The following is a 26,219-nucleotide window of genomic DNA, read 5'->3' on the forward strand; positions in this document are numbered from 1 at the left end:
GCCTTCTATAGCACGTTTTCAGTGCAGTGTCCCAGGCTGGGGCACAGGTCAGGTCCGCGTTTCGGGTCAGGCAATGCGGTAGATGCCTAAGTCACAGGCACCGTTGGCGGCCGCCCTTCTGCCTGTGTCGCGGAAGCGCCGACGGGTCTAAAAGGTCCCCGGGAGGCGGGACCTCTGAGAGGCTCGGCGCTGAGCCCGGGTAGGGCCAGGTGGTTGCCCTTCCGCTGGTGGAGAGCTTGGGCTCCTCCGCTCCTCTCCGCCCACGAGGGGGATGCAGCTCCCGGAAAGTAAGGCCGCCGCGGCTGCGGCTGTAGTATATATATGTTCTAGAGACTCGAACCCATCTCTGCCTTAACGCCTCCCCGAGCTCTCTTAGCTCCTCCTCCCGACCTGCCCATCCCATTTGGAGATGAGAGGGTGGGGGTGCAGAACTCTGGCCTGGGGTCGGGGCACGCGAACGCATCTCGGCTGATTAGTAGCTTTGACGTTTGACGAATGTCTGGTCTTAGTATCTCCCCGCAGTGTGTGTGGCGGGGGGTGGGAGGGTGAGTAGGCCAGAAATATTCTTGAAGGTCTTTTCTACCTCTGACGTCTCATTTCAGGAAACTGGCATCCATCATCTGGGACAGTTACTTTTCTTTTTTAAAGGAGGTAATTGTCAGTCTTGTTTCCAAAGAGCGACCAGAGTCCTGATCGTAAAAACAGTCTGCATCTTTTATTTCGACCTGCCAGCTATATTTATCCAACAGGTGTTTTTTTCCACCTATGTATCTCTGAAACTCCAAAGCAAAAACCTATCTAATCATGAACAATTTGTGTGTGTTGGGGGGGAGGGGGGGTGTACAGTTTGTTTTATCGTGTATGGAAGCTATTACACATATAAACTGTGTACATCCAAACCATAAAGCCCAATACACTTTCCAATTTATAAGTTTGCAGACCTTAAACTTTGCTTGTAGCTAATTTAAAATTGGTGAATTCACTAGTTTATATAAACATTAAAGAATTATTAAAGTCAGAAAATACAGTGTTACCCCCAAATTTCCTAGTATGTTCAATTAAGGAAAACAGTTATAGTTATTATACAGTTAGATTTAAACTCTTTTTCCAAAATAAGTGGAAGTATGAATTTGTTATGTGGTCAGTTTTTTTTTTTTTTTTTTTTTAAATTTTGTGGGGAAAAAAAACCTGCAGTGGTAATTTAAAATGAAGGAAATTTTAATTTTCACCATAAGAACACAAATAGAATTGTCTGATTTTTTTTTACTGACAAAATGTGAAGTATGTGTTTTTTCTGTTTTCTCTAATATATTATTGAGTACATGTGAAAGACTACACTTAACACAAGTAGGTTATTTGACGTTGTAGTAATTGAAAGTACACTTTGTTGTAGCATTTTGACTTCGTTATGTATATTTGCTATGTTATCTTTCACTAGTTTTTGAACTTCTCTTATACTGTTGATTACAATGGTATATGTCACCATACCTCTATATTACAGTTTTTCCTATTTTGAAATTTTTTTCTTTTTTTTCTCTAGGTGAAGTATACTTTAATGTACTACAGGTTGTATACTACGGATGGGAACTATTAAAGTTTATAATGTCAAAAACTTTTCTTAGACCAAAGGTATCTTCCACAAAGGTATGACACACTAAAATGGCCATGTAATAATTGTCCAAAAAGAATGGTAAATTTTGTGTATGTTCTTAATGACTTATTATTGCCATCAAAGTAACAATGCCCAGTATGTGATGTAATTAATGATCTAAAAATTGTGATAGTAAGTTGTGAAGTGACTAAAACCACAACAATTTTAAAAAAGTGATTAAAATCTCAGTTGCAAAGAAAAGCCTGAAAACTCTTAAATGAAAGGTCAGTAGAAGAAAAAGAAATATATGAGTCTTAGTTGGTGTTAAAGCATAACAACAAGCCGTGCCTCTTAGAAACCTTAGTTCTCACTAAGGCTAGTGGGTAGAGTAGGTCGGGGGTCAGGTGGTATCATACTCATTTGCAGGGTACCTGTTTTCTAGTGGTGGGTCTTATTTTTCTCTGATCTTAAATAAGTGATTAAACTTTGCTCTTTCTCAGTCTTTTTTTTTTTTTTTTCCCAGTAGATGGGAGTCCACATTTATATAAGAAATAAAACTGTAAAGTGTATAAGTAACATGTAGATCAGAACTATGAGATCAGGGGTGCCTGGGTGGCCCAGTTATTTAAGGCTCTGATTTTGATTTCGGCTCAGGTCATAATTTCATGATTTGTGAGTTTGAGCCCTTGAGTGAGGTTCTCAGTGGCAGTGTAGAGCCTGCTTGGGATTCTCTTTCTGCCTCTCTCTCTGCCCCTCCCTTCCTCCTGTGCTCTCGCACAGTCGTTCTTTCTCTCTCTGTCTCTCTCTCTCTCTCTTAAAAATAAATATACATATAAGAAAATAGAATTACAGCGCCTGGGTGGCCCAGTCAGTTAAGCACCTGACTTCAGCTCACATCGTGATATCATGTGGTTTGTGAGTTCAAGCCTGCATTTGGGCTGTCTGCTGTGAGTGCAGAGCCCATTTTGGATCCTTTGTCTCCCTCTCTCTCTGCCTCTCCCCTGATCTCAAAAATACATAAACATTAAAAAAAAAAAAAAAAGAATTGCGATATCAGATTTGCTATCAAAAGGTTTACTATAGCAAATGATATTTTTACATACTCTTAAAATACAAGAAAAGAGCCAAAATTGTATTGCCACTAACAGTCTTGGAGAAGAGGAAATGAATTAGGTGGCTATGACTGAATTTTTTTCCCACAGGTCTTCATTCCTTTACCCACTGGTGATAATATTCCTAACTTTTTGTCCTTAAAGTGGGAGTGAAGTGTGACTTTCATTCCTAAAATACTTCTAAATCTCAACTTGCATTTCCTTAGCATTGTCTAATATGTGGTACACAACTATGGCTGAGTATTCAATGAAAATGTACCCTAGGTTTCCCCTTGTTACCCAGCCAGGGAATTTCAAAAGCCAGTACTAAGCTAGGTTTTTCTAGATTTACACTGTAGGAATGTTAAGAAATTTCATCTTAAAAATTTTAGTTACTAAAAAGAACTTTTTAATACTCCCAAATACTTTTAGGTTTTGTTTTTTTTTTAATGTTTGCTTATGTTTGAGAGAGCGCAAGAGCACACAAGCCAGGGAAGGGTGGAGAGAGAGGGACACAGGATCTGAAGCAGGCTCTGCGTTGTCAGCACAGAGCCCTTCGTGGGGCTCGATCTCACGAGTGTGAGATGATGACCTGAGCCGAAATCAAGAGTTGGACGCTTAACCAACTGAGCCACCCAGACACCCCTAAATATTTTTAGGTTTAAATTGCTTAATTCGTCATTTTTCTCTGTGTATCCATACAAAGGATTCTAAAGAAAAGTTGATGATAAAGGGAACTGTAGAGAGACCAACAGTTTCTAGAGACCAGAAGCACATGAGATAGAACTCACTGATTTTCCTGTTCTATTATCCCAATTCTGTTTTCCTAGACAAATCTAAGAAACAGATCATCCTCCTTGGAAAGCCTGCCTCCCTTTATTGAAAATAGTATTTGCTTTACAGGCTAAAGAGAAATATAATCAAGTCATAATTAGAAATTATTCATAGCGGGGTGCCTGTGTGACTCATTCAGTTGAGCATACGCCTTCATCTCAGGTCCTGATCTCACGGCTCATGAGTTGGAGCCCCACATTGGGCTCTGTGCTGGTAATGCTGCGTCTGCTTGGGGTTCTCTCTCTTACCTCTCTCTCTCTCTGAACCTCCCCCACTGGTGCTTTCTTTCTCTTTGACAATAAATAAACTTAAAAAAAGAACAAATTATTCATAGCATCAGGATTCTTAGACTGTACCTTCATAAAAGTCAAAGCTGATAAGGATTATTTGGATAAGTATGCAGTGGTTCTTAGTTTGTGAATGTATTAATCTGGTCAAGGCAGAAGTACCACACTCTTCTTATGGTTAAAATATATATATTTTAACAGTCTATTTCCTTATTTAGTTTTGCTTCTTTTTTGGTACTTAGTTTTAATATTCTTGTTTTAGTCAATGAGTTTAAGAATAATCAGTCTATTCTATACTGGGAATATTGTAATTAGTAAAAAGAATTACGTTTGTATTCTATATTCCTTTAGATGGCATTCATCATTATCTTGGTTAAGTGAACAAGTATGCATTTGTACCTAGCATGAAGTAAAAAAATAACTAATAGATATAAAGCCAGATTTACTTAAAGAATTAAGTTGTGAGATTTTTGTTTGAGATATTGCAAGTATATGAATATATTTTTTGTAGCTTACTTACATAGGGAATAGAAGCAGAAAATATATTTACATTTCTTTTTTTCAGGTAACAGATTGGGTAGACCCATCATTTGATGATTTTTCAGAGAATACAGGCATCTCTATTACTGCCACGTCGTTACATGTGAATAACGCAAGTCACAGAAGAAAAAATGTGCCTTCCAGATTAGAAAGTAGCAGATTTCCAGCTAGAAAAAGAGAAAAGCCACTGTCTTCAGAACAGATTTATGGTCCAGAAAATTCAAAAGACTATTTATCTGAAAACGAACCATGGGTGGATAAATACAAACCAGAAACTCAGGTACTAAGTAGGATACAAACAAGTGTACGTAATTTAATTTCAGGAAGGAATGTGCATTTTCAGATGATTACTCATAAAAATCTGAATGAATGAATTAGAAAAAAACAATAGTTCCTAGGTTTTTTTTATTTTCCGTTGTTTAGCATTTCTCAAGTTCTTCCAAAGTTGGACCATTGCTTATTTGTGTTAGATTTAATTTAACCCAACATAGAATTGATCTGTTTATTTTTTTCTTAAGTATAACACCTCCCTCTGTTTATTCCCTTCCCAAAATGTATTTGAGGATTTAAAAAAAATTATAAAATTCCAGACCTGCTCCAAATTTTCATAAAAAGGTATCAGCGTAAGAACGGAATTTTTCCATAACAATATAAAAAATTAAGTGTAATAACAGAGACTTTTAGTTACCTCATGTGTTACTTGTTTGCTAGTTTTTTCATTAAAAATGCTTAATTTAGATTCATGTGTACTAATGTACCAAAAATCCTTGGGTTAAAATTGTTTATTTTAAACTTGAAATTTTTAGCATGAACTTGCTGTGCATAAAAAGAAAATTGAAGAAGTTGAAACCTGGTTAAAAGCTAAAGTCTTAGAAAGGCAACCAAAACAGGTAATTTGAAAGAAATGTGTTTTACAATATATTAACATCAAATGTTTCTCCTATTTATGGTTGGTTGTAAGAAGTTAAACTTTTAGGATGACATTGTTCATTAAGTCCAGATCACATACATTAAAAGTCTTTGGTTTACTGCTTCAAGTTTTACTAAAAGACTCAGACTTTGAGTTTTCTCCTTTACTTACACCTGTCTCCCACTTATGCCCTCGTAAGTCATCATAAAGCATAATAAACCGGTTAGGGTGCTAGCATATTTAGCATATCTGATCATCTCTTGCTGAAGCAAGAGGCAAATTACTTACTAGTTTTTGTATTAAATATAGCCTGAAACAGTCATTCATTTTAAGGCTAATTTTTTTGTTTCACTTCCTAATTCTGTAATTACTCTTGGCTTCCAAGCTAGAATATTCTTTCTCTCTCTCCTTTTTTTTTTTATTTTAATGTTTGTTTATTTCATGAGAGAGACAGAGTGTGAAGAGGGGAGGGACAGAGAGAGAGGGAGACACAGAATCCGAAGCAGACTCCAGGCTCTGAGTTGTCAACACAGAGCCCGGTGTGGGGCTCGAACTCACAAACCGCGAGATCATGACCTGAGCCAACTGACTGAGCCACCCAGGTGCCTCTCTTTCTCTCTTTTTTTAAACTTACTTTTTCTGAGATTTTTTCAAATGTAAAGGAAAGTAGAATAATAAAAAACTCATACTCCCATAAAGTACCCGTCATTTTTCACTTTCAAGTATTTTAAAGTAAATTATAGGTAAGTGACATTTCAGTCAGATTTTTAGAAACATCAGTATGCCTCTTTTTTTTAAATAAACATTTTCTTAATTAACTATATGTACCATTACTCTAACAAAATTAGTTATAATTCCCTAATGTTATCTAATGCTCATTTCATATGCACATTTATCCATTTGTCTCCAAAATGTCATTTACAGCTGATTTGTTACAACGAGGATCTAATCAGGGAACACCCATTGCAATGGATTGTTACACCTCTTAGGTCTTTTAAAATCTAGAACAGTACACTTCACTCTCTCTTTTTCTCTAAGACATTGTGAAGAGACCAGGCCTGGTGATACGCAGAACTCTCACATTCTAAATTTGTCAGATTGTTTCCTCTTCATGATGTCTAACTTGTTCTTCTATCCTGCATTTCCTGTAATCTGGAAGTTTGAATTAAGGGCTTGATTAGACTCAAGTTGAACATTTTTGTAAGAATATTCTGTGTTGTATGGTGTATGTTTTATGTTGTCCCATATGAGAAAAGATGTTTGGTTTTCCTACTGTCTTTGATGTTAAGTTTTCACTAAATTAAGGAAATGATAGTAAAAAATCTTCATTGTGAGAAAAGTTTCCCTTGCAACTGCCATATAATCTATGGGGAGAAAATTTGACAATGTTATATGTCCAGTTCCCCAGCAGCCTTTCACCAAAATGCTTTAGCATCCATTTGCAGTCTCTGCCTGAATCAGTTTACTTTGTTAAGATTGCAAAATGGTGATTTTTAAATTCTACTTTTCTATAATTGTTAGCTGGCAGTTTTCTATACAGAAGTTTGCCAACGTTAATTGGGGCTATGTAACTACGTTTAAATACAATTCCAATTGGAAACACAGGATAGATTTTAATGGATTGCCTTTAGTTTTCAACTTTGAGATGAAGGGGTTTGTGTTTTAGTTGCCTCCAGTGGTAACAGGTCTTTCTCTTTTGAATTGAGGTTTTTTCTGTCTGGTCTGTGGATCTAACCATTTGGTTTAGTGTTGAGATAATGTATTTAAGGTAGATTTGCAGTGTCAGCATTGGTATTCCTCTGCTGGCTCAAAAAATCTCCCCTCTCTCTTTTGTGAGTACAGATTCTTGGGCAGTTTCCCTGACACACTTCTTACATCCAGGCATTTTCTTAGCTGGGCTAATATTTATATCTTTTTAGTGTTCACTATGTTGTCTCACTTACCAATACCTTGATAATGTAAACATTATCATGTGCTAAACCTACTTGTGTTACTGTTAATACTCTAATGAACTTAGGTATGTGTGTGCACATGTTGGTATTTTGGAAAATATTTCCTCTACAATTTTAAAAGCTTCTTCCCTCCAAGAAGTTAGAGTGTTACCAATCATACACTCTTTATTATACAAAAGTCCAATGATGTCAGTAATTACAAGACATTTTTATTCAAAAAAAAAATTTGGTGACTTCTAGATTTTTCTGTGGGCAAGCTAAAATTATTTTTTCTTAAATTTATTGTAAGTACTTCAAATATCTGCTGAATTTAATTTTTCAGGGCAGCATCTTTCCTTAAAATATGGTAAAACTATTACAATGTGATGAAAATGTATATAGGGGATATAGTCAATAATTAATAACTTTGTATGGTGAAATGATAAGTAGACTTATAGTCATCATTTTATAGTGTATAAAAATATCAAATCATTATGTGTACACTTGAAACTAATAGGTTATGTCATTTATACTTCAATAAAAAATAGAAAAAACTCTATTTTAGGCGATGGGAACATTAACACACAAGTCTTTATGCTTTAGTGTTCTACCTACCTCCCACTTCTCTTACTGGAAGCAAAGCTTTTGCTATGTGGCTGTGCTCACTGTATCAAAAAACAAGACACTTAACTTTATTACATAAGAAAAATACATGGGTGCCCATGTTGATCTTCCTCTTCTTTTTTTAAAAGTAATCTGGTGGTAGTCAGTTCTCATTACTTACATTAGGCATGTCCTGTAAAGTTACTAGAAACAGCGAATACTGAACCATAGTTCCTGAGAGAAATAAGTAGTTAGGTTCCTGCAGAATCATCCTCTGGCCATATTTACATCAAGTCATCAATATATAACCTTGTTTTATATTTGTTTTGGTTTAAAGACACCATGTTTAACATATATATATATATATATATATATATATATATATATATTTATTTATTTATTTACACTTTTTTTTTTTTTTTTTTTTAATGCTTATTCATTATTGAGAGACAGAGAAAGATAGAGCTCCAGTACGGGAGGGGCAGAGAGAGGGGGAGACAAAGAGTCCAAAGCAGACTCCAGGCTTTGAGCTGTCAGCACAGAGCCTGACGCAGGGCTTGAACTCAAAAACCACGAGATCATGACCTGAGCTGAAGTCAGATGCTTAACCAACTGAGCCACCTAGGTGCCCCATATTTTTCAATCGTTAAAATCATGGCCGATAGATAGCACTATAATTCATGCACTTATTTGTTTTAAAAAATGGGACTGGTTCTCTTCTGGGGCCAAGTACAAGAGCCCTTTTTATACTAGTTAGTAAAGGTAAACAGTTGAGTAAGGATTACAGTCCACCAGGGGATTAGGAAATCTTCCCCTGATATTTTTTTAGATTTAACTTTTTTATCAGATTGATAATATGAGGAGATATTACTGTGACCTACAACCTCTAGTCTGTCTTTAGAGTTCTAATTCTGGAAAAGATGTTTCTTAATACACTTTTCTTAAAAAATTTGATATCCAAACGAAGATCTTCCTATAAGGATATTATACTTATTTAATACTAAAGTGTATAATTGAAAGAGAGGTTTGTATTAAGATTGGGCTTTTGAATTCAGGTAACCTCTAAAAATATTTGTTTCAGACATTACCTGCTCAATCTAATTGACATTTAGTTGTTTTAATTTAGCTGCTAAGTAGACCTTAGTAGGGACATAATGCAAGAATGGAAGAATTATCAGAAGCTATACTTAAATTTTAGGAAAAAGACTATCTTATTTTATAGTCATAAAATACTTATGATTTATTTTATACAGTTGGTATAATCCAGATAGCATCATTGTAAAATTTAGTCACTTTATACCAGAAATTTAGTAAATATTTGTAGAAGTAATTAATATTTAGAAAGAAAATTCAAACAAAATACTCTAGCATTCCAGGTGATTTTGATTTTTTATTAATGTTTGTATTTGGTTTTAGGGTGGATCTGTTTTATTAATAACAGGTCCTCCTGGATGTGGGAAAACAACAACTCTAAAAATACTATCAAAGGAGCATGGTATTCAAGTACAAGAGTGGATCAATCCAATTTTACCAGACTTCCAAAAAGATGATTTCAAGGAGATCTTTAATTCTGGTAAGATTTGCTGTGAAGGTAGTGGAAATAGTGGGAAAAGTCTATGTTTAAAGGAGGTTTGAAACTCCCCATCTAGGGTGCCTGGGTGGCTCAGTCGGTTAAGTGTCCGACTTCGGCACAGGTCATGATCTGACGGTTTGTAAGTTTGAGCCCCGTGTCGGGCTCTGTGCTGACAGCTCAGAGCCTGGAGCCTGTTTCAGATTCTGTGTCTCTCTCTCTGCTTCTCCCCTGCTCATGCTCTGTCTCTGTCTCTCAAAATAAATAAATAAACATTAAAAAAAATTAAAAAAAAAAAAAAAAAAGAAAGAAAGAAACTCCCCATCTATATTCTTGAGATTCCCAAGATTTTTGGGTATATGTTTTTAGAAGAAATTATGTGTTGTCACTCGTATGCTAGATTGACATCTGACCACTATTAATAACTTCATAAAATAAGAATAGCAATCAAATGAAACCATATGAGAGCATTTTCTTTGATACTTCCCAGTTTTAGAGAGTAGTAATTTCAAGAGAAGAGGGGAAAGTTGCCTCCAGTAGAGGAGAATGGGATTCTTTGAGGATTAAGTCTGATCAATTGATTCATAGCACACTCATTTGGAGTGTCTTCATTTTACAGGCAAAGACATAAATGTTTTTACCAGTTGGGTGACTATTATACTGACAGCTGTATTCTGAAGTTATTTAATTCCATATTACATTCATTGGTATAGAAAATTCACTGTGGTCCATGATGACTCTTGTCTTTTGAAATGTATATCTTATTTTGAATTTGAACAGTTTTGCCTAATTAGAAAAAAATCTACAATTTTGTGAGCTCCTTCAGGTATATGTGAATGTATTCAGTAACATATATATGTATATTAAGTACATATGTGTGGTGCTGATGTGTGCATAATTTGTTGAGAGTAAAAATGTTGAATGTGTTTTCTTTCAGAATCAAGCTTCCAAGTATTTCCCTATCAATCTCAGATAACAGTTTTTAAAGAGTTTCTGCTAAGAGCAACAAAATATAACAAACTACAGATGCTTGGAGATGATCTGAGAACTGATAAGAGGATAATTCTGGTTGAAGTACGGACAAATTTTGAGATCCTACTAACTATTGAGTAAATAATTACAAGATATATCTTACTGATAGTGGCGTTAACTCTCTCCATAGTATTAATCGTGGTAAAATATAATGTAAAGGCTCTGTGATAGCAGAAACCTCAGGTCTTTTCCAGTAAACTTGAATAGAGTAGCTATCAGTTGATGAACTTTAGAATTTTAATGATGTAAGTGTGGAAAAAGCAAAAGAAATAATTTGAAGGGTGCCTGGGTGGCTCAGTCATTTGAGCATCTGACTCTTGATTTCGGCTCAGGTCATGATCTAGCAATTCGTAAGTTCAAGCTCGGTATCAGGTCTGCGTTGACAGTGAAAAGCCTGCTTGGGATTCATTCATATTCTCTCTCTCTCTCTCCCCCTCTCTCTCTCTCCCCCTCTCTCTCTCTCCCCCTCTCTCTCTCTCCCCCTCTCTCTCTCTCCCCCTCTCTCTCTCTCCCCCTCTCTCTCTCTCCCCCTCTCTCTCTCTCCCCCTCTCTCTCTCTCCCCCTCTCTCTCTCTCCCCCTCTCTCTCTCTCCCCTCTCTCTCCCCCTCTCTCTCCCCCTCTCTCTCCCCCTCTCTCTCCCCTCTCTCTCCTCCTCTCTCTCCTCCTCTCTCTCCCCCTCTCTCTCCCTCTCTCTCCCTCTCTCTCTCCCTCCCTCCCTCCCTCTCCCTCTCTCTCTCCCTCCCTCCCTCCCTCTCTTCCCCTCCCTCCCTCCCCCTACCCCTCCCCTTCTCACTTTCTTTCTTGCAAAATAAATAAACTTAAAAAAAAAAAGGAAGGATTTTAGAAAGTGGTGTCTTAGTGAAAGTACTGTAACTAGTAGTGACCTTAAGAAATTTGAACTGAAACTTGGGTTTCCCATTGATGCATTTTACTGGATAGGACATCAGCTTTTTCATGTCTTCCTTAATTTCTATAAAAGTTCTAGTTACACTACGTTGAATAGGTGACATTTTTTCCTAATTTGGTAAATATAAATCTGAAAATAAATTTACACAAGAATAAAACTAAACTAGTATTTATCATTTTTCAATAGGATTTACCTAACCAGTTTTATCGAGATTCTCATACTTTACATGAAATTCTCAGGTGAGTTTCAGTGAAGTTTTCTCAAACTTTGAATTAAATGGCAATAGCTTAAATTTCAACATTGCTATACTTTATTTTAGGAAATATGTGCATACTGGTCGGTGTCCTCTAATATTTATAATCTCTGACAGTCTTGGTGGAGATAATAATCAAAGGTTACTGTTTCCCAAAGAAATTCAGGAAGAGTGTGCTATATCAAACATTAGGTAAGAATGAAATTCTTGTTATGCTCACATTCACAAGTTATATTTTTAGGTAATCATCTAACCCTTATCTTTCTTTATAAAACTTTTGACAGTTTTAACCCTGTGGCACCAACAATTATGATGAAATTTCTTAATCGAATAGTGACCATGGAAGCTAATAAGGTAAATCTCTTAAGAACTGATTAATCTGAATCTTACATTTTATTTATAGAAAGTGAAACTTGCAGAGTTAGAGACACATATTATTTCAGTTTTTAGAATTAAAATATTTTATTACATTTGTAAGGCCTGTCATTTTAGGAAAGGCAGGAAATAGTTTTAGAAATCCGGGGGTGCCTGGGTGGTTCATTCGGTTAAGCGTTTGACTCTTGATGTTGGCTCAGGTCTTGGTCTCAAGGTCATGAGTTCAAGCCCTTTGTTGGGCTCCACAGTGGGCGTGGAGCCTACTTAAAAAAAAGAATCTTTAACCTTTTTCTACTATTAAACCTCACTTTCTCTTTCATATTGAAGTAAATAGTTCTTTCCTTGGCTTAGTATTCTAAATTGTGTCGATTATCAAGAGACTGTTTCCTGACGTTTAGGTAGGAGTCATCAACACTCCAACTCTACATTTGTCCTGTTGTCAGTTTTTTTTTTTTTAATCTAACATTTTTATTGTGGTAAGAAACATAAAATTTACCATCTTAACCATGTATTTTCTGATATTATGGACTATACTTGGCATACAACATTCATAAGTTTAAGGTATACAACACGCTGATTTGATACACTTAACATATTGCAAAATGCTTACCACTGTGGCATTACACAATACCACCAAGTCGTGTCATTACCACTTCTTTTTTGTGGTGAGAACATTTCAGATCTACTCTCTTAGTACCTTTAAAATATTTAATACAGTGTTATTAACTATACCGTCTTAACCATTTTTAAGTGTACAGTTCAGTAGTATTAGATATATTAACGTTTTGGTGAAATGGCTATTGTCATTTTTTTTTTAAATTACAATTCTGTTTTTATTTGTGGAGTCACAGTTACATTTTTTTATTGTGTATACAGTTGCAATGTTAACTTGAATAATTCAATTCGTTAAAAATGAGTTTCAGAACCAAGGAATTTCTGTGATTTAATGTTTTTCAATGACAAATAATGATGTTTTAACTGTAATTATAGTTTTATATTATTTGTATACTTTATCAAATAAAAACAGATGGGGTTTCATAGGAGCCAGTACCATGGTAGTTATTATTTAAATGGTAAATTGTTTTTTCCTTTTTAAAAAAAAAATTTTTTTTAACGTTTATTTATTTTTGAGACAGAGAGAGACAGAGCATGAATGGGGGAGGGTCAGAGAGAGAGGGTGACACAGAATCTGAAACAGGCTCCGGGCTCTGAGTTGTCAGCACAGAGCCCGACGCAGGGCTCGAACTCACGGATTGCAAGATCATGACCTGAACCGAAGTCAGACACTTAACCGACTGAGCCACCCAGGCGCCCCTGTTTTTCCCTTTAAGGTACCGAATCAGTCAAATTAGTTTCATCAGCCAAACGATTGGTCTAGTGTGTAAAAGTAAAGTTCAAATTTGTCCTTTGACTTTATTGATGAATTAATCATCAGTTGATTTTTTGAGCTTTGAAGTTGACATTTGTAGTTCTGTGTGGTCTTAAAATCTCTATTTCTAGCACAATCCAGTGATTAAAATATTATGAAATCCTTGGGTACAGAACATTCAGCTCTTTTGAGCTATTATATTAAGAAGAAAATGTAAAATGTTAATAATATAATACCTGTTAATTTAGTGGTATGATTATTAGACTTTAAGGTATTATTTAATGTTAACATTACTATCACTGCCATTATAAAAATAGTATGTATTAACTATTCCCAAACTTTATTACCATGCTTGTATCTATACAAACTATTTTATTTTTTATTTTTTATTTTTTTAATTAAAAAAAAATTTTTTTTAACGTTTATTTTTGAGACAGAGAGAGACAGAGGATGAACAGGGGAGGGGCAGAGAGAGAGGGAGACACAGAAGCAGAAGCAGGCTCCAGGCTCTGAGCTGTCAGCACAGAGCCCGACGCGGGGCTCGAACTCATGAACTGTGAGATCATGACCTGAGCTGAAGTCGGATGCTCAGCCGACTGAGCCACCCAGGCGCCCCTATACAAACTATTTTAAACAGATTTATATTTCTTCCCTGTGGTTTTTATGGCTTTTAAACCAAAACCAGTGTTATTGACCAAAAAGGACAATCTAAAATATTTGAAACTATTGATTTGGCAGAATGAGCTTTGTTGGTGTGCAAATAAATATAAATGGAAAAAGAAAAACCTCCAGAAAAAAATTGGTGTAGACTTTTTTTTTCTGTAAAATAAACTAACTTTCTGATGAGTTTGGGAACAAAAAATCAAATAAATCATTGGTTCCATATAAGAAAAGCTTCTTAAACTGGTTTGTACATCTGTAAGCCAAGGGGAATTAACCTTTGCTTAGCCCCTGATCTGTGACATAAATTACTCTCAGTTATTTGTCTATGGAATTTTTCTTTTCTTTCTTTTTTTTGTCAAGGAAGTGATGTTTATTTTTTTTAATTTATTATTTTGTTTTAAATTTACATCCAAAGTAGTTAGCATATAGTGCAACAATGATTTCAGGAGCAGATTCCTTAATGCCCCTTACCCATTTAGCCCATCCCCCCTCCCACAACCCCTCCAGTAACCCTCAGTTTGTTCTCCGTATTTATGAGTCTCTTCTGTTTTGTCCCCCTCCCTGTTTTTATATTATTTTTGTTTCCCTTCCCTTATGTTCATCTGTTTTGTCTCTAAAAAGTCCTCATATGAGTGAAGTCATATGATATTTGTCTTTCTCTAATTTCGCTTAGCATAATACCCTAAGTTCCATCCACGTAGTTGCAAATGGCAAGATTTCATTCTTTTTGATTGCCAAGTAATACTCCATTGTGTATATATTTCACATCTTCTTTATCCATTTATCCATCGATGGACATTTGGGCTCTTTCCATACTTTGGCTCTTGTGGATAGTGCTGCTACAAACATGGGGGTGCATGTGTCCCTTCGAAACAGTACACCTGTATCTCTTGGATAGATGCCTACTAGTGCAATTGCTGGGTCTTAGGGTAGTTCTATCTTTAGTTTTTTGAGAAAGCTCCATGCTGTTTTCCAGAGTGGCTGCACCAGCTTGCGTTCCCATGTTGTCATTTTTATTTTTTTTTTATTTTTTTTTTTTTAATTTTTTTTTTTAACATTTATTTATTTTTGAGACAGAGAGAGACAGAGCATGAACAGGGGAGGGTCAGAGAGAGAGGGAGACACAGAATCTGAAACAGGCTCCAGGCTCTGAGCAGTCAGCACAGAGCCCGACGCGGGGCTCGAACCCACGGACAGTGAGATCGTGACCTGAGCCGAAGTCGGACGCTTAACCGACTGAGCCACCCAGGTGCCCCCCATGTTGTCATTTTTAATGCATCATTTTTTCTATCTTTGACATCAACATTATGTTAAAATAAATTGATGGAACTTCTCCCAGCAGCATGGTTCTAGGGGGAGCCTACTACTACAAATCAACTAGATCTTAAATGAAACATAATAAATTTTTTTGCACCACTTGGATCATAGAAACTGAGGGAAATCTTCAAGAGAGAGGTTGCTTTGAGGATCAAACAAAAAAATGTATGTATGAAAAGCACTTAACTGAATAAGTAAAAACTATTAATAGTGAAAAATTATAGGCAGACTCCAATACTAGAGGGAGCAGTTATTATGATGAGGTGTCATGTCATTAATTAGTGTTTTGAGAATATTTAGTGATATTGGAAAATATGAATTAATGTATTTTAACTTAATGTCAAGTTAAAAATAATAAGGTGCAAGGGGCACCTGGGTGGCTCAGTCAGTTAAGTGTCTGACTTTGGCTCAGGTCATGATGTCACGGTTCATGGATTCGAGCCCCACATCAGGGTTTGTGCTGACAGCTCACAGCCTGTAGCCTCTTTTGGATTCTGTGTGTGTGTCTCTCTCTCTGCCCCTCCCCTGCTCATACTCTGTTTCTCTCAAAAGTAAACATTAAAATAATAATAACAATAGTAAGGTACAAAGTTATAATGCTAACAATAGAAATTATATATTTAGGGGCACCTGGGTGGCTCAGTTGGTTAAGCGTCCAACTTTGGCTCAGGTCATGATCTCATACTCCATGAGTTCGAGCCCCGCATCGGGCTCTGTGCTGACAGCTCAGAGCCTGGAGCCTGCTTCAGATTCTGTGTCTCCTTCTCTTTCTGCCCCTAACCACTCATGCTCTGTCTCTCTGTCTTAAAAATAAAATAAAACATTTAAAAAAAATGAAAAAAAATTCATCTTCAGCTCTTAATATGCATCAGGCACTAAGCAAAGTATTGTTATATACCTGATCTTATTAAACCTCATTACAACTGTACAAAATTGGTACATAATCCCCATTTTATGGATGAAGAGACAGCTTTTGGGGGGAAATGACTTGCATAATATCTCACAACTATTAAGTATCAGATAGGTTTGAAGTTTTGTTCTCACTCCAGTTCACTGTGCTAAAACAAAATAATTTTCAATAACAGCAGAATGCATGTTATACTTACACCCATACATACTAGAAGAAACTACATAAAAATGCTGAGTGTGGTTAGTTCTGGATGGTAGGATTACTTGTGTTTTTTTTATGTCTTTTTGAAAATAAATCTACATTCTCTACTAGGAGCATAACTACAAATTATTATTTTTAAATACTTTATTTACTAAACATCAAGAACTAATAGACATAGTCAACATATAGCAGCTTACCACATTAACTCAAAAATTTTTTTAAGACTAAATCATCAGGGGTACCTAGGTAGTTCAGTTGGGTAAGCATCCTACTTTGGCTCAGATCATGATCTCACAGTTTGTGAGTTCGAGCCCCGCATCGGGCTCTGTGCTGACACCTCAGAGCCTGGAGCCTACTTTTGGATCCTGTCTCTCCCTCTTTCTCTCTCTCTCTCTCTCCCCCTCCCCTGCTTGCACTCTGACTTTCTCTCTCTCAAAAATAAACATTAAAAAAAAAAAAAAGACCAAATCATTCAATTGCAAATGGCATTCACTTTAATAAGTTGTGTTGGAATAGTAAAAAATATACCATGGGGGCGCCTAGGTGGCTCAGTTGGTTAAGCATCCAGCTCTTGGTTTGGGCTCAGGTCGTGATCTCACAGCTTGTGAATTTGGCCCTCGCATGGAGCTCTGTGCTGACAGTGTGGAGCCTGCTTGGGATTTTGTCTCTCCTTCTGTCTCCACTCCTCCCCTGTTCATTCTCCCTCTCAAAAATAAATAAACTTTTTAAAAAAGAGAGATGGGGTGCCTGGGTGGCTCAGTCGGTTAGCGTCTGACTTTGACTCAGGTCAGGATCTTGCAATTTGTGAGTTCGAGCCCCATGTCAGGCTCTGTGCTGACAGCTCAGAGCCTGGAGCCCGTTTCAGATTCTGTGTCTCCCTCTCTCTGCCCCTTCCCCGCTCATGCTCTGTCTGTCAAAAATGAAGAAACGTTAAAAAATTGAAAAAAAAAAAAAGATAACATGACTTTTTTGTTGTGTAGTTAACATGTTGCACTTTAAGTAGTTGACCTGCAAGAATGTTAGAACTAGTATACTTGGGGCACCTGGGTGGCTCAGTTGGTTAAGTGTCTGACTTTGGCTCATGTCATGATCTCATAGCTCATGAATTTGAGCCCCACATCAGGTTCTGTGCTAACAGCTCAGAGCCTGGAGTCTTATTCAGATTCTGTGTTTCCTTCTCTCTCTGCCCTTCTCCCACTCATGTTCTGTCTCTACCTCTTAAATATAAATAAAAATTTTTTTAAAAATTTCATTGTATTTAAGATTTTTAAATTTAGTTTTTATTTTTTTAAGTTTACTCATTTATTTTTGAGACAGTGAGTGAGCACAAGTGAGTGGGGGAGAGGCAGAGAGGAAGAGAGATACTCCCAAGCAGGCTCCCTGCTCAGGGTACAATCTCACAAATCTGTGACATTATGACCTGAGACAAAGTCAAGAGTTGGACGCTTGACCGACTGAGCCACCTTGGTGCCTCAAGATTTTTTAAGTTATCTCTACACCCATTGTGGGGCTTGAACTTACAAGCCCGAGATCAAGAGTCTCATGCTCTACTGAGTCAACCAGGTGCACCTAAAACTAGTATACATTGAGTTTATTGTTGATACGTTACATCACAGGAGCAATAACCAGCACACTTCAAATCCTTCAAACTTTTATAAAATCAATTGTTAGGATGCTGTCTGGAGTCTCCAAAGATGATAATGATGTTATAGGAAGATTAAGAGTTTAATCTCTGGCATTCTGCACCTCAGTTAATTAAATTAAGAAAGAGTGTTGACATCTTTTTTATTAAATAATGTTTTATTTTTATTTTAGACAGCTCGAGCAGGGGAGAGGCCCAGAGGGAAAGAAAGAAAGAATCCCAAATCCCAAGCAGGCTCCATGACCAGTGCCGAGCCTGACGCGGGGCTTGATCCCAGAACTCTGGGATCATGACCTGAGCTGAAATCAAGAGTCAGATGCTCAACCGACTGAGCCACCCAGGTGCCCCTAGTTATAAGAAAGAATGTTGAATATCTTAGGTTTTTTGGTTTTTTTTTAAGTTTAAATAGATGTTTCTCTGTTTTTATAAGAAAAAAGGTCTTTAGTCTTTTCTGTATTATTAAGTATGTAAAGTGTGATCACACATTTCAACCACAGTTGTATATGCAGAGTAATTAACATCCATGGTATTTCCTTCAACTACCAAGGATCATGATTTTAAATTACATTTCCTTTTTGGCAACTACCATACTAGAATTTTTCAAAAAGAAATACTCATTTAAAATTTTAAATAAAATAAACGTATTCACAATAAAAATGAAGTTAATCTGGAAGAGAAATTCACAGGCATGAGCAAGAAAATTTTATAAAGGAATAATGAAGAGAGACTTGCTCTGTAGGTATTGGAGCATAATATAAAATTATACATATCACACCTGCATAATATTGGCACAGTAATAGACAAAAAAGAATAAAATGAGAAGAAACACAGAAATAGATCAGTATGTGTAAATGGCAATTTTCTGTATAAGAAAGTGGTATTTTACGTTACTGGAGAAAGAGGAGACTATTAAAATTAAGTAGTATTTGCACAATTGGATATCCATATGGAAAGACATAAGGTTGCATCTTTATACTATGCACAAAAATAATTTTTAGGTAGACTGAAGTTCTGGGGTGCCTGGGTGGCTCAGTTGGTTGAGTGCCTGACTCTTGATTTTGGCTCCGGTCATGATCCCAAGGTTGTGGGATGGAGCCCCCCACATGGGGCTCTGGATTGAGTGTGGAGCCTACTTCAGATTCTCCCTCCCCCTCCCTCTCCCTTCCTCTCTCCTCCTCTCTCCCTCTCTCCCTCTCTCCCTCTCTCCCTCTCTCCCTCTCTCCCTCTCTCCCTCTCTCCCTCTCTCCCTCTCTCCCTCTCTCTCTCTCCCTCTCTCTCTCTCCCTCTCTCTCTCTCCCTCTCTCTCTCTCCCTCTCTCTCTCTCCCTCTCTCCCTCTCTCCCTCCCCTGCATGTGCATCCCTCTCTCCCCTGCATCTCTCTCTCTAAAATCAAAGAAAAAGAAAAAATACTGACTTTGGTTTGGAGGAAAGTATTCCTAAGCAAGAAACAGAAGTCCTAAAAACACTGGATTTACTTCACAAAGCTTAGGAGAGGGGCTCCTGAGTGGCTCAATTGATTAAGCATCAGACTTCGGCTCAGGTCATGATCTCATGGTCCGTGAGTTCGAGCCCCGTGTAGGGCTCTGTTCTGACAGCTCAGAGCCTGGAGCCTGCTTCAGATTCTGTGTCTTCCTCTCTCTCTCTCTCTGCGCCTCCCCTGCTCATGCTCTGTCTCTCTCAAAAATAAACATTAAAAAAAAAAAAAAAGCACTTAGGAGATGACAGAAGGCATGATAAGCTAAGTTAAAATACAAGCCTGGGAATGGAAGAAAATATTTGCAATTTATGTAACAGATAAAGCATTAACAGCTGAATATAGTATGTACTTTATATGTAACATATATACATATAATGCAATATATATTGTATTAATATATAAAATTATATATATGTATGTATGTGTATATATATATATATATATATATATATATATATATATATATGCCTCCAAAAAAAGGTTAAGAACAGAAGCCAATACTCAGAGTACTACAAATAGCTAATAAACATGAGAGGTGTTTAGCCCTACTAGTAATCAAAGAAATTAATATTTAAATATATTTTTAAATGTTTATTAATTTATTTTGAGAGAGAAAGCATGAGTGTGGGAGGAGCAGAGAGAGAGAGGAAGAGAGACAATCCCAAGCAGACCCCACACTCTGCGCAGAGCCTGACACAGGATTTGATTCCACAGTTGTGAGATCATGACTTGAGCCAAAGTCAAAATCAAGGGGCACCTAGGTGGCTCAGTCAGCTGAGTGTCTGACTTCAGGTCAGGTCATGACCTCATGGTTTGTGGGTTCGAGCCCCACATTGGGCTCACTGCTGTTAGCCTATCAGTATAGAGTCCACTTTGGATCCTCTGTTCCCCTCTATTTCTGACCCTCCCCCGCTTATGCTTTCTCTCAAAAAATAAAACATTTAAAAATTTTTAAAAATCAAAATCAAGAGTCAGATGCTTAACCGACCGAGTCACCCAGGTGCCCCAAAGAAATTCATATTTAAACCAGATGCCATTTTTCATGTATCAGTTTGCAAAACATTTAAGAAATCAACAAAAAGGATTGCCAGAGAAGGAGAAAAGAGGCACTCTCATATACCATTGGTAGAAAAAATAAAATTGGTAACTGTTTGAGAGACTTTTGAAGGCACTCTGCTTTTTTTTTTTTTTTTTTTTTAACGTGTATTTATTTTTGAGACAGAGAGAGACAGAGCATGTACGAGGGGAGGATCAGAGAGAGAGGGACTGACACAGAATCTGAAACAGGCTCAAGGCTCTGAGCTGTCAGCACAGAGCCTGACGCGGAGCGCAAGATCATGACCTAAGCTGAAGTCAGATGCTTAACCGACTGAGCCACCCAGGCGCCCCAAAGGCACTCTCCTTTTACAGAAATATTTGTGCTGCTGACAAAGATAAATTTGTGGTGAAAAATGGGAAACAACGTAATGTCCCTCATTGGGGAAACTGGTAAATTATAATATACTCATAATGTTTTTTTAAAGTGAAGTACAGTTAAAGGTGCTATTATAGATTGCAGAGAATGGTATTAAGTAAAAAGTCATGTCATAGAATAATACATGTAGGGGCACCTGGGTGATTCAGTCAGTTCAGTATCTGACTCGTGATTTTGGCTCAGGTCATGATCGCAGGGTTGTGGGATCGAGCCCTGTGTCAGGCGTGGAACCTGCTTAAGATTCTCACTCTCCTTCTGCCCCTCTCCCGCACTTGGGCACTCTCTCTCTCAAAGATGATGATGATAATAATAATAATAATAATACATGTAATATGACCCTACTTGTATTTAAAAGTTAACTATGTGGGTGTACCTGGGTGGCTCAGTCATTTAAGCGTACAGCTTTTGATTTTGGCTCAGGTCATGATCTCATGGTTCATGGGATTGAGCCCCACATTGGGTGCCATACTGCATGGAGCCTACTTGAGATTCTCCCTCTCCCTCTCTCTCATTGCCCCTCCCCTGCATGAGCTCGTTGCTCGCTCTCTGTCAAAAAAACAAAAACTTTAAAAAGTTAACTATGTCTTTACATACTTTTAGGTTCTATATGTACTTAGAGATATTTTTACACAGAAAGTAGTCTGGAAAAATACTCACTAGAATATGAACAATTGTGACAAAGTTTAGGATATGGGGAGACTAACCTAGAACAGTAAATTTTTCATAAAGACTTCTGAAACAGCTTTGATTAATAAAAATATATTCAAAGACAATAGGAAAGTACTATTTTTTGTGTTTTAATCAGTTTTTACAAAATCTGAAATGGGTGATATATGAGCCGTCACATGAATTCAACTTAAGTCTTGTTATCAGTAAACCATTAGGGTTTCTTAAGGTGAGAAGGAAAGATAAATTTTTCTGGTCTTATACTTGGCCTGACAAGGGAGTGATATTTGTATATATGTATGTACATATAGTTGGAGAGAATCTCAAAATACAATCTAGCCCAAATAAACAAGTAAAATTATTTTATACTCTTGAAAATTTACCTTAATCTATGATAAGTCATTGACCTTCCTGAGCAGACTGGTGTTTAACAAGGAAGCTTTTTAGCCTCCAGCTTTGAAAGATTCTAATTTATTTTCATTTAGTTTAGAGAATGGGCGGTGGGGCGGGGGGGGGGGGGTTTGTTTTAGAAAAGAGTTTTTTAAACTGCAATTTTTTCATTTTAGAATGGAAGAAATATTACTGTCCCTGACAAAACTTCCCTAGAGTTGCTCTGTCAAGGATGTTCTGGTGATATCAGAAGTGCAATAAACAGCCTCCAGTTTTCTTCTTCAAAAGGTAACTATGAAAGATAAATTCTTACAGCATTATATTAGGTGATTTACTCTTAATTGTTCATGAGATGAAATCAAACTAAATATATTTTAACAACTGATACATGTCTATCTCCACCTATCTTTTTTGAGATTGTTTCATAAAATCATGTATGTACATGTGCATACAATAAACACACCCCTGTGAATATGTCATTGTATGTATCCATATACCTGAGACAAAACCTGATTTATTTATGTGGTTTACTACTTTACTTTTTAATTGGTTTTTTTGTTTTGTTTTAATTTTAATGTTTATTTTTGAGAGAGAAAGACAGTGTGAGCCAGGGAGGGGCAGAGAGAGAGGGAGACATAGAATCCGAAGCAGGCTCTAGGCTCTGAGCTGTCAGCACAGAGCCCGACACAGGGCTTGAACTCACAAACTGCAAAATCATGACCTGAGCTGAAGTTGGACGCTCAACCGACTGAGCCACCCAGGCGCCCCTTTAAAGTTAATTTGGATGAGACTTCCTTGTTCTGCCATTTGCCAGTGACTTAGTCTTGCAAATGACAATCATTTTGTGCTTGCATATTCTTACCTTTTATATGAGAACCTCTCTTACAGAGTTGTGTGAAGAATAAGTGAGGTCGCACTTGTAGAGTGTTTATTCCAGTGCTTGATACATATTAAGGGATCAATAAATGGTCAGCTGTTAATGAATTTAATAATATTGTGCTGATCACAAAAGTAATCAATTACTTTTGATTTTTAAATTACTTAAAAAAAATTTTTTTTTAATGTTTATTTTTAAGAGAGAAAGAGCGTGCGCATAAGCAGGAGAGGGCTGAGAGAGGGAGACACAGAATCTGGACTAGGCTCCAGGCTCTGAGCTGTCAGCACAGAGCCCTATGTGGGGCTCGAACCCACAAACCATGAAATCATGACCTGAGCCAGAGTTGGACGCTTAACTGACCAAGCCACCCAGACGCCCTTACTTTTGATTTTTAATTTATGTAAGATACATTTAATAAATTGATTTACTTCATTTTAAAAACGGTGCATAGTCATGCTACATTAAAAGAGATAGCACATGGGGCACCTGGTTGGCTCATTCAGTTCAGCATCTGACTCTTGAGTTTTGCTTAGGTCATGATCTCACGGTTTGGTTCGTGAGTTTGAGCCCTTTGTCAGGCTGTGCGGAGCCTGCTTTGGATTCTCTCTCCCTCTCTCTCTCTTTGCCCCTCCCCGGCTCAGTCTAAAGAAAAAAAAAGAGAGTACATGATTTATTGTGCATGGTCTTTCATCAGAAAACATTATAATAAGTCACCACATTGAGGAATTGACCTTGAATATTTAAAAGGCATCTTTGGAGCTCTCAATCCACCTGAAATCCTAGTATCTACCTACAAGTGTAGCCTGTTCATTAGTTTACATTTCTGTTTTTCTTTTTAATTTCTTTTTTCAATGTTTTATTTATTTTTGAGAGTGAGAGTTGGAGCAGGGGAGGGACAGAGAGAGAGGGGAACAGAAGATCTGAAGCAGGCTCTTTGCTGACAGCGGCAAGCCTAATGCAGGGCTCGAACTCACAAACTGAGATCGTGACCTGAGCCGATGTCACTGAACCGACTCAAACAACTGAGCCACCCAGGCACCCCTACATCTTTGTTTTTCAAAATAACGATAGAGAAAAGTAAATAGGCAGCCTAATACAGCTGAAAGTAGAATTCTGCTTATTCCTGTAGAAATGTAAATGGTGCTTAGGTTCACTTAGGTTCACTTAGGAATTACAGGTTGGGAAGGTTGAGGTAGGCCAGTTTGAGATCCTGACTACCATTTATACCATTATTATTCTGAGCTCAGAAATTTTAAAGGGAAGAAAATAATATTTTTTGAATGGGTCAGGAACTGTATGAGCAATCATATATTTTTACATTTAATTTTTGACCAGCCTAATGAGATAGACAATAATAAATCAATTCCAGATCCTATGTTTTTCCTGCTCTTCCAGGCTACTTTTTTTTTTTTTTTTAAGTTTATTTATTTGTTTTGAGAGTGAGTGCACTGGTTGTGGGGTGCGGCAGAGAGAGAGGGAGAGAGAATCCAAGAAGGCTCTGTGCTGACAGGCTCTGAGCTGATGCAGGGCTCAATCTCACCACTGTGAAATCTTGACTTGAGCTGATATCAAGAGTTGGATGCTTGGGGCGCCTGGGTGGCGCAGTCAGTTAAGCGTCCGACTTGAGCCAGGTCACGATCTCACGGTCTGTGAGTTCGAGCCCCGAGTCAGGCTCTGGGCTGATGGCTCGGGGCCTGGAGCCTGTTTCCGATTCTGTGTCTCCCTCTCTCTCTGCCCCTCCCCCGTTCATGCTCTGTCTCTCTCATCCCAAAAATAAATAAAAAACGTTGAAAAAAAAATTAAAAAAAAAAAAAAAGAGTTGGATGCTTAACTAACTGAGCCACCTACACACCCCTCAGGCTACTTTTCTTAAGTGATGCATTCTGAGTTTTGAACAGATTTACCAATGAAATTTCAACACAGGCATATTCGTAAATTGAAGACTGCCCAAATCAGTGTTAAGCATCCACTGCAGAACCATACTGCCTGGTTTCAAATCACTTACCAGATGATGACCTCGAGCTAGTAACTTAAACTCTTTATATGTCCTATCTTTTTTTTTTTTCTTTTTTTAACATTTATTTATTTTTGAGAGACCGAGCAAGACAGAGCATGAGCAGGGGAGGGACAGAGAGAGGGAGACACAGAATCCGAAGCAGGCTCCAAGCTCTGAGCTGTCATCACAGAGCCCGACGTGGGGCTAGAACTCATGGACCACAAGATCATGACCTGAGCTGAGGTCGGAGGCTTAACTGACCGAGCCACCCAGGCGCCCCCTATATGTCCTATCTTCAATGTGTATAATAGTAGTTCTCCCCTAATCTCAAGTGTTTTGAGGATTAAATTGGTTAGTACATATGAACCAAGAATAGGACCTTGCACAGGCAGTACTGTGAGAAATCAAGATGATAGGCCTGTATTAGTGTCATTTCAATGTGTGAAAATTTGAAATTTTTGTCATGAGATACTTTTAGATGACATTTTATTTCATTTTAATAGTTTAGTAACCCAAAGAGGACTGTTACTTAGTTCACAGATTTTACAGTATTGTGTATTAGAAAAGTATATTTTAATTAGAATATTTAGTGTAACTGTACCTAAAATGTTCTGTTTTATTTTTCATATTTTAATTTTATTTCCAATATTGTCTCTTGGGTGTATATTATTTAGGAGAAAACCGTTTTTGGCCAAGGAAAAAAGGAACATCTTCATTAAAATCAGATGCTGCGCTGTCAAAATCAAAACAAAGAAAAAAAACAGATAGGGTTTTTGAAAACCAGGAGGTCCAAGCTATTGGTGGCAAAGATGTTTCACTCTTTCTCTTCAGAGCTTTGGGGAAAATACTATATTGTAAAAGTAAGAAAATCTTATGTTTTATTAAAAATCTGTTAGGTATTCGTCCTACAACGGAAATAAAATACCAGTTTTTGAAAATGTCATGTATTTGGCAGTTAGGGCCAGGTCTGACACTGTTTGGCAAGGCCTAAGACACAGTAGATAAATGTATTTAGGTACAGTATTTTTGGACTGTGGATGGGATTAAATGTAAAAACTACTGTCTGTAAATCTTTAAAATTATAGTTTGCTGAAGGTAAACTATGTATCAGTTCCTCTAGAATTTTAGTGGCACATGTTGGTAGACCAACACCAGAACCCTAGACAAGTTGTCAGGTAGCGTCAGGCTTCTTTGGATCTCCTTACATTTCTCTTCACTAGCTCCTCTCTCCACAACCAGAGATGTTCCATCGCCTTTTCTGTATTTGATGCCTGCTTCGCCTCCGACCCTCCATCTGCATCACCCATCACCCA

The 26,219-nt window shown here is 37.2% G+C and overlaps 1 protein-coding gene across 4 annotated transcripts in view; it reads left to right on the forward strand.

Moving 5' to 3' along the window:
• RAD17 (RAD17 checkpoint clamp loader component) overlaps positions 1–26,219 on the forward strand; it is a 38,492-nt gene that overhangs the window by 439 nt on the left and 11,834 nt on the right. Inside the window, exons 1-12 of one of the 4 annotated variants that reach the window (XM_042940491.1) lie at positions 95–287; positions 603–651; positions 1,541–1,644; positions 4,369–4,623; positions 5,150–5,233; positions 9,204–9,360; positions 10,295–10,431; positions 11,483–11,535; positions 11,616–11,741; positions 11,834–11,903; positions 22,210–22,321; positions 25,581–25,766. In XM_042940491.1, coding sequence (XP_042796425.1) covers positions 1,603–1,644; positions 4,369–4,623; positions 5,150–5,233; positions 9,204–9,360; positions 10,295–10,431; positions 11,483–11,535; positions 11,616–11,741; positions 11,834–11,903; positions 22,210–22,321; positions 25,581–25,766 — 1,222 coding nt within the window. In that variant the 5' untranslated portion in view covers positions 95–287; positions 603–651; positions 1,541–1,602. The other 3 variants (XM_042940488.1, XM_042940493.1, XM_042940495.1) reach the window with 3 other exon arrangements.

This window comes from Panthera leo, chromosome A1 (assembly GCF_018350215.1).
Source record: "Panthera leo isolate Ple1 chromosome A1, P.leo_Ple1_pat1.1, whole genome shotgun sequence".
Lineage (NCBI taxonomy): Eukaryota > Metazoa > Chordata > Mammalia > Carnivora > Felidae > Panthera > Panthera leo.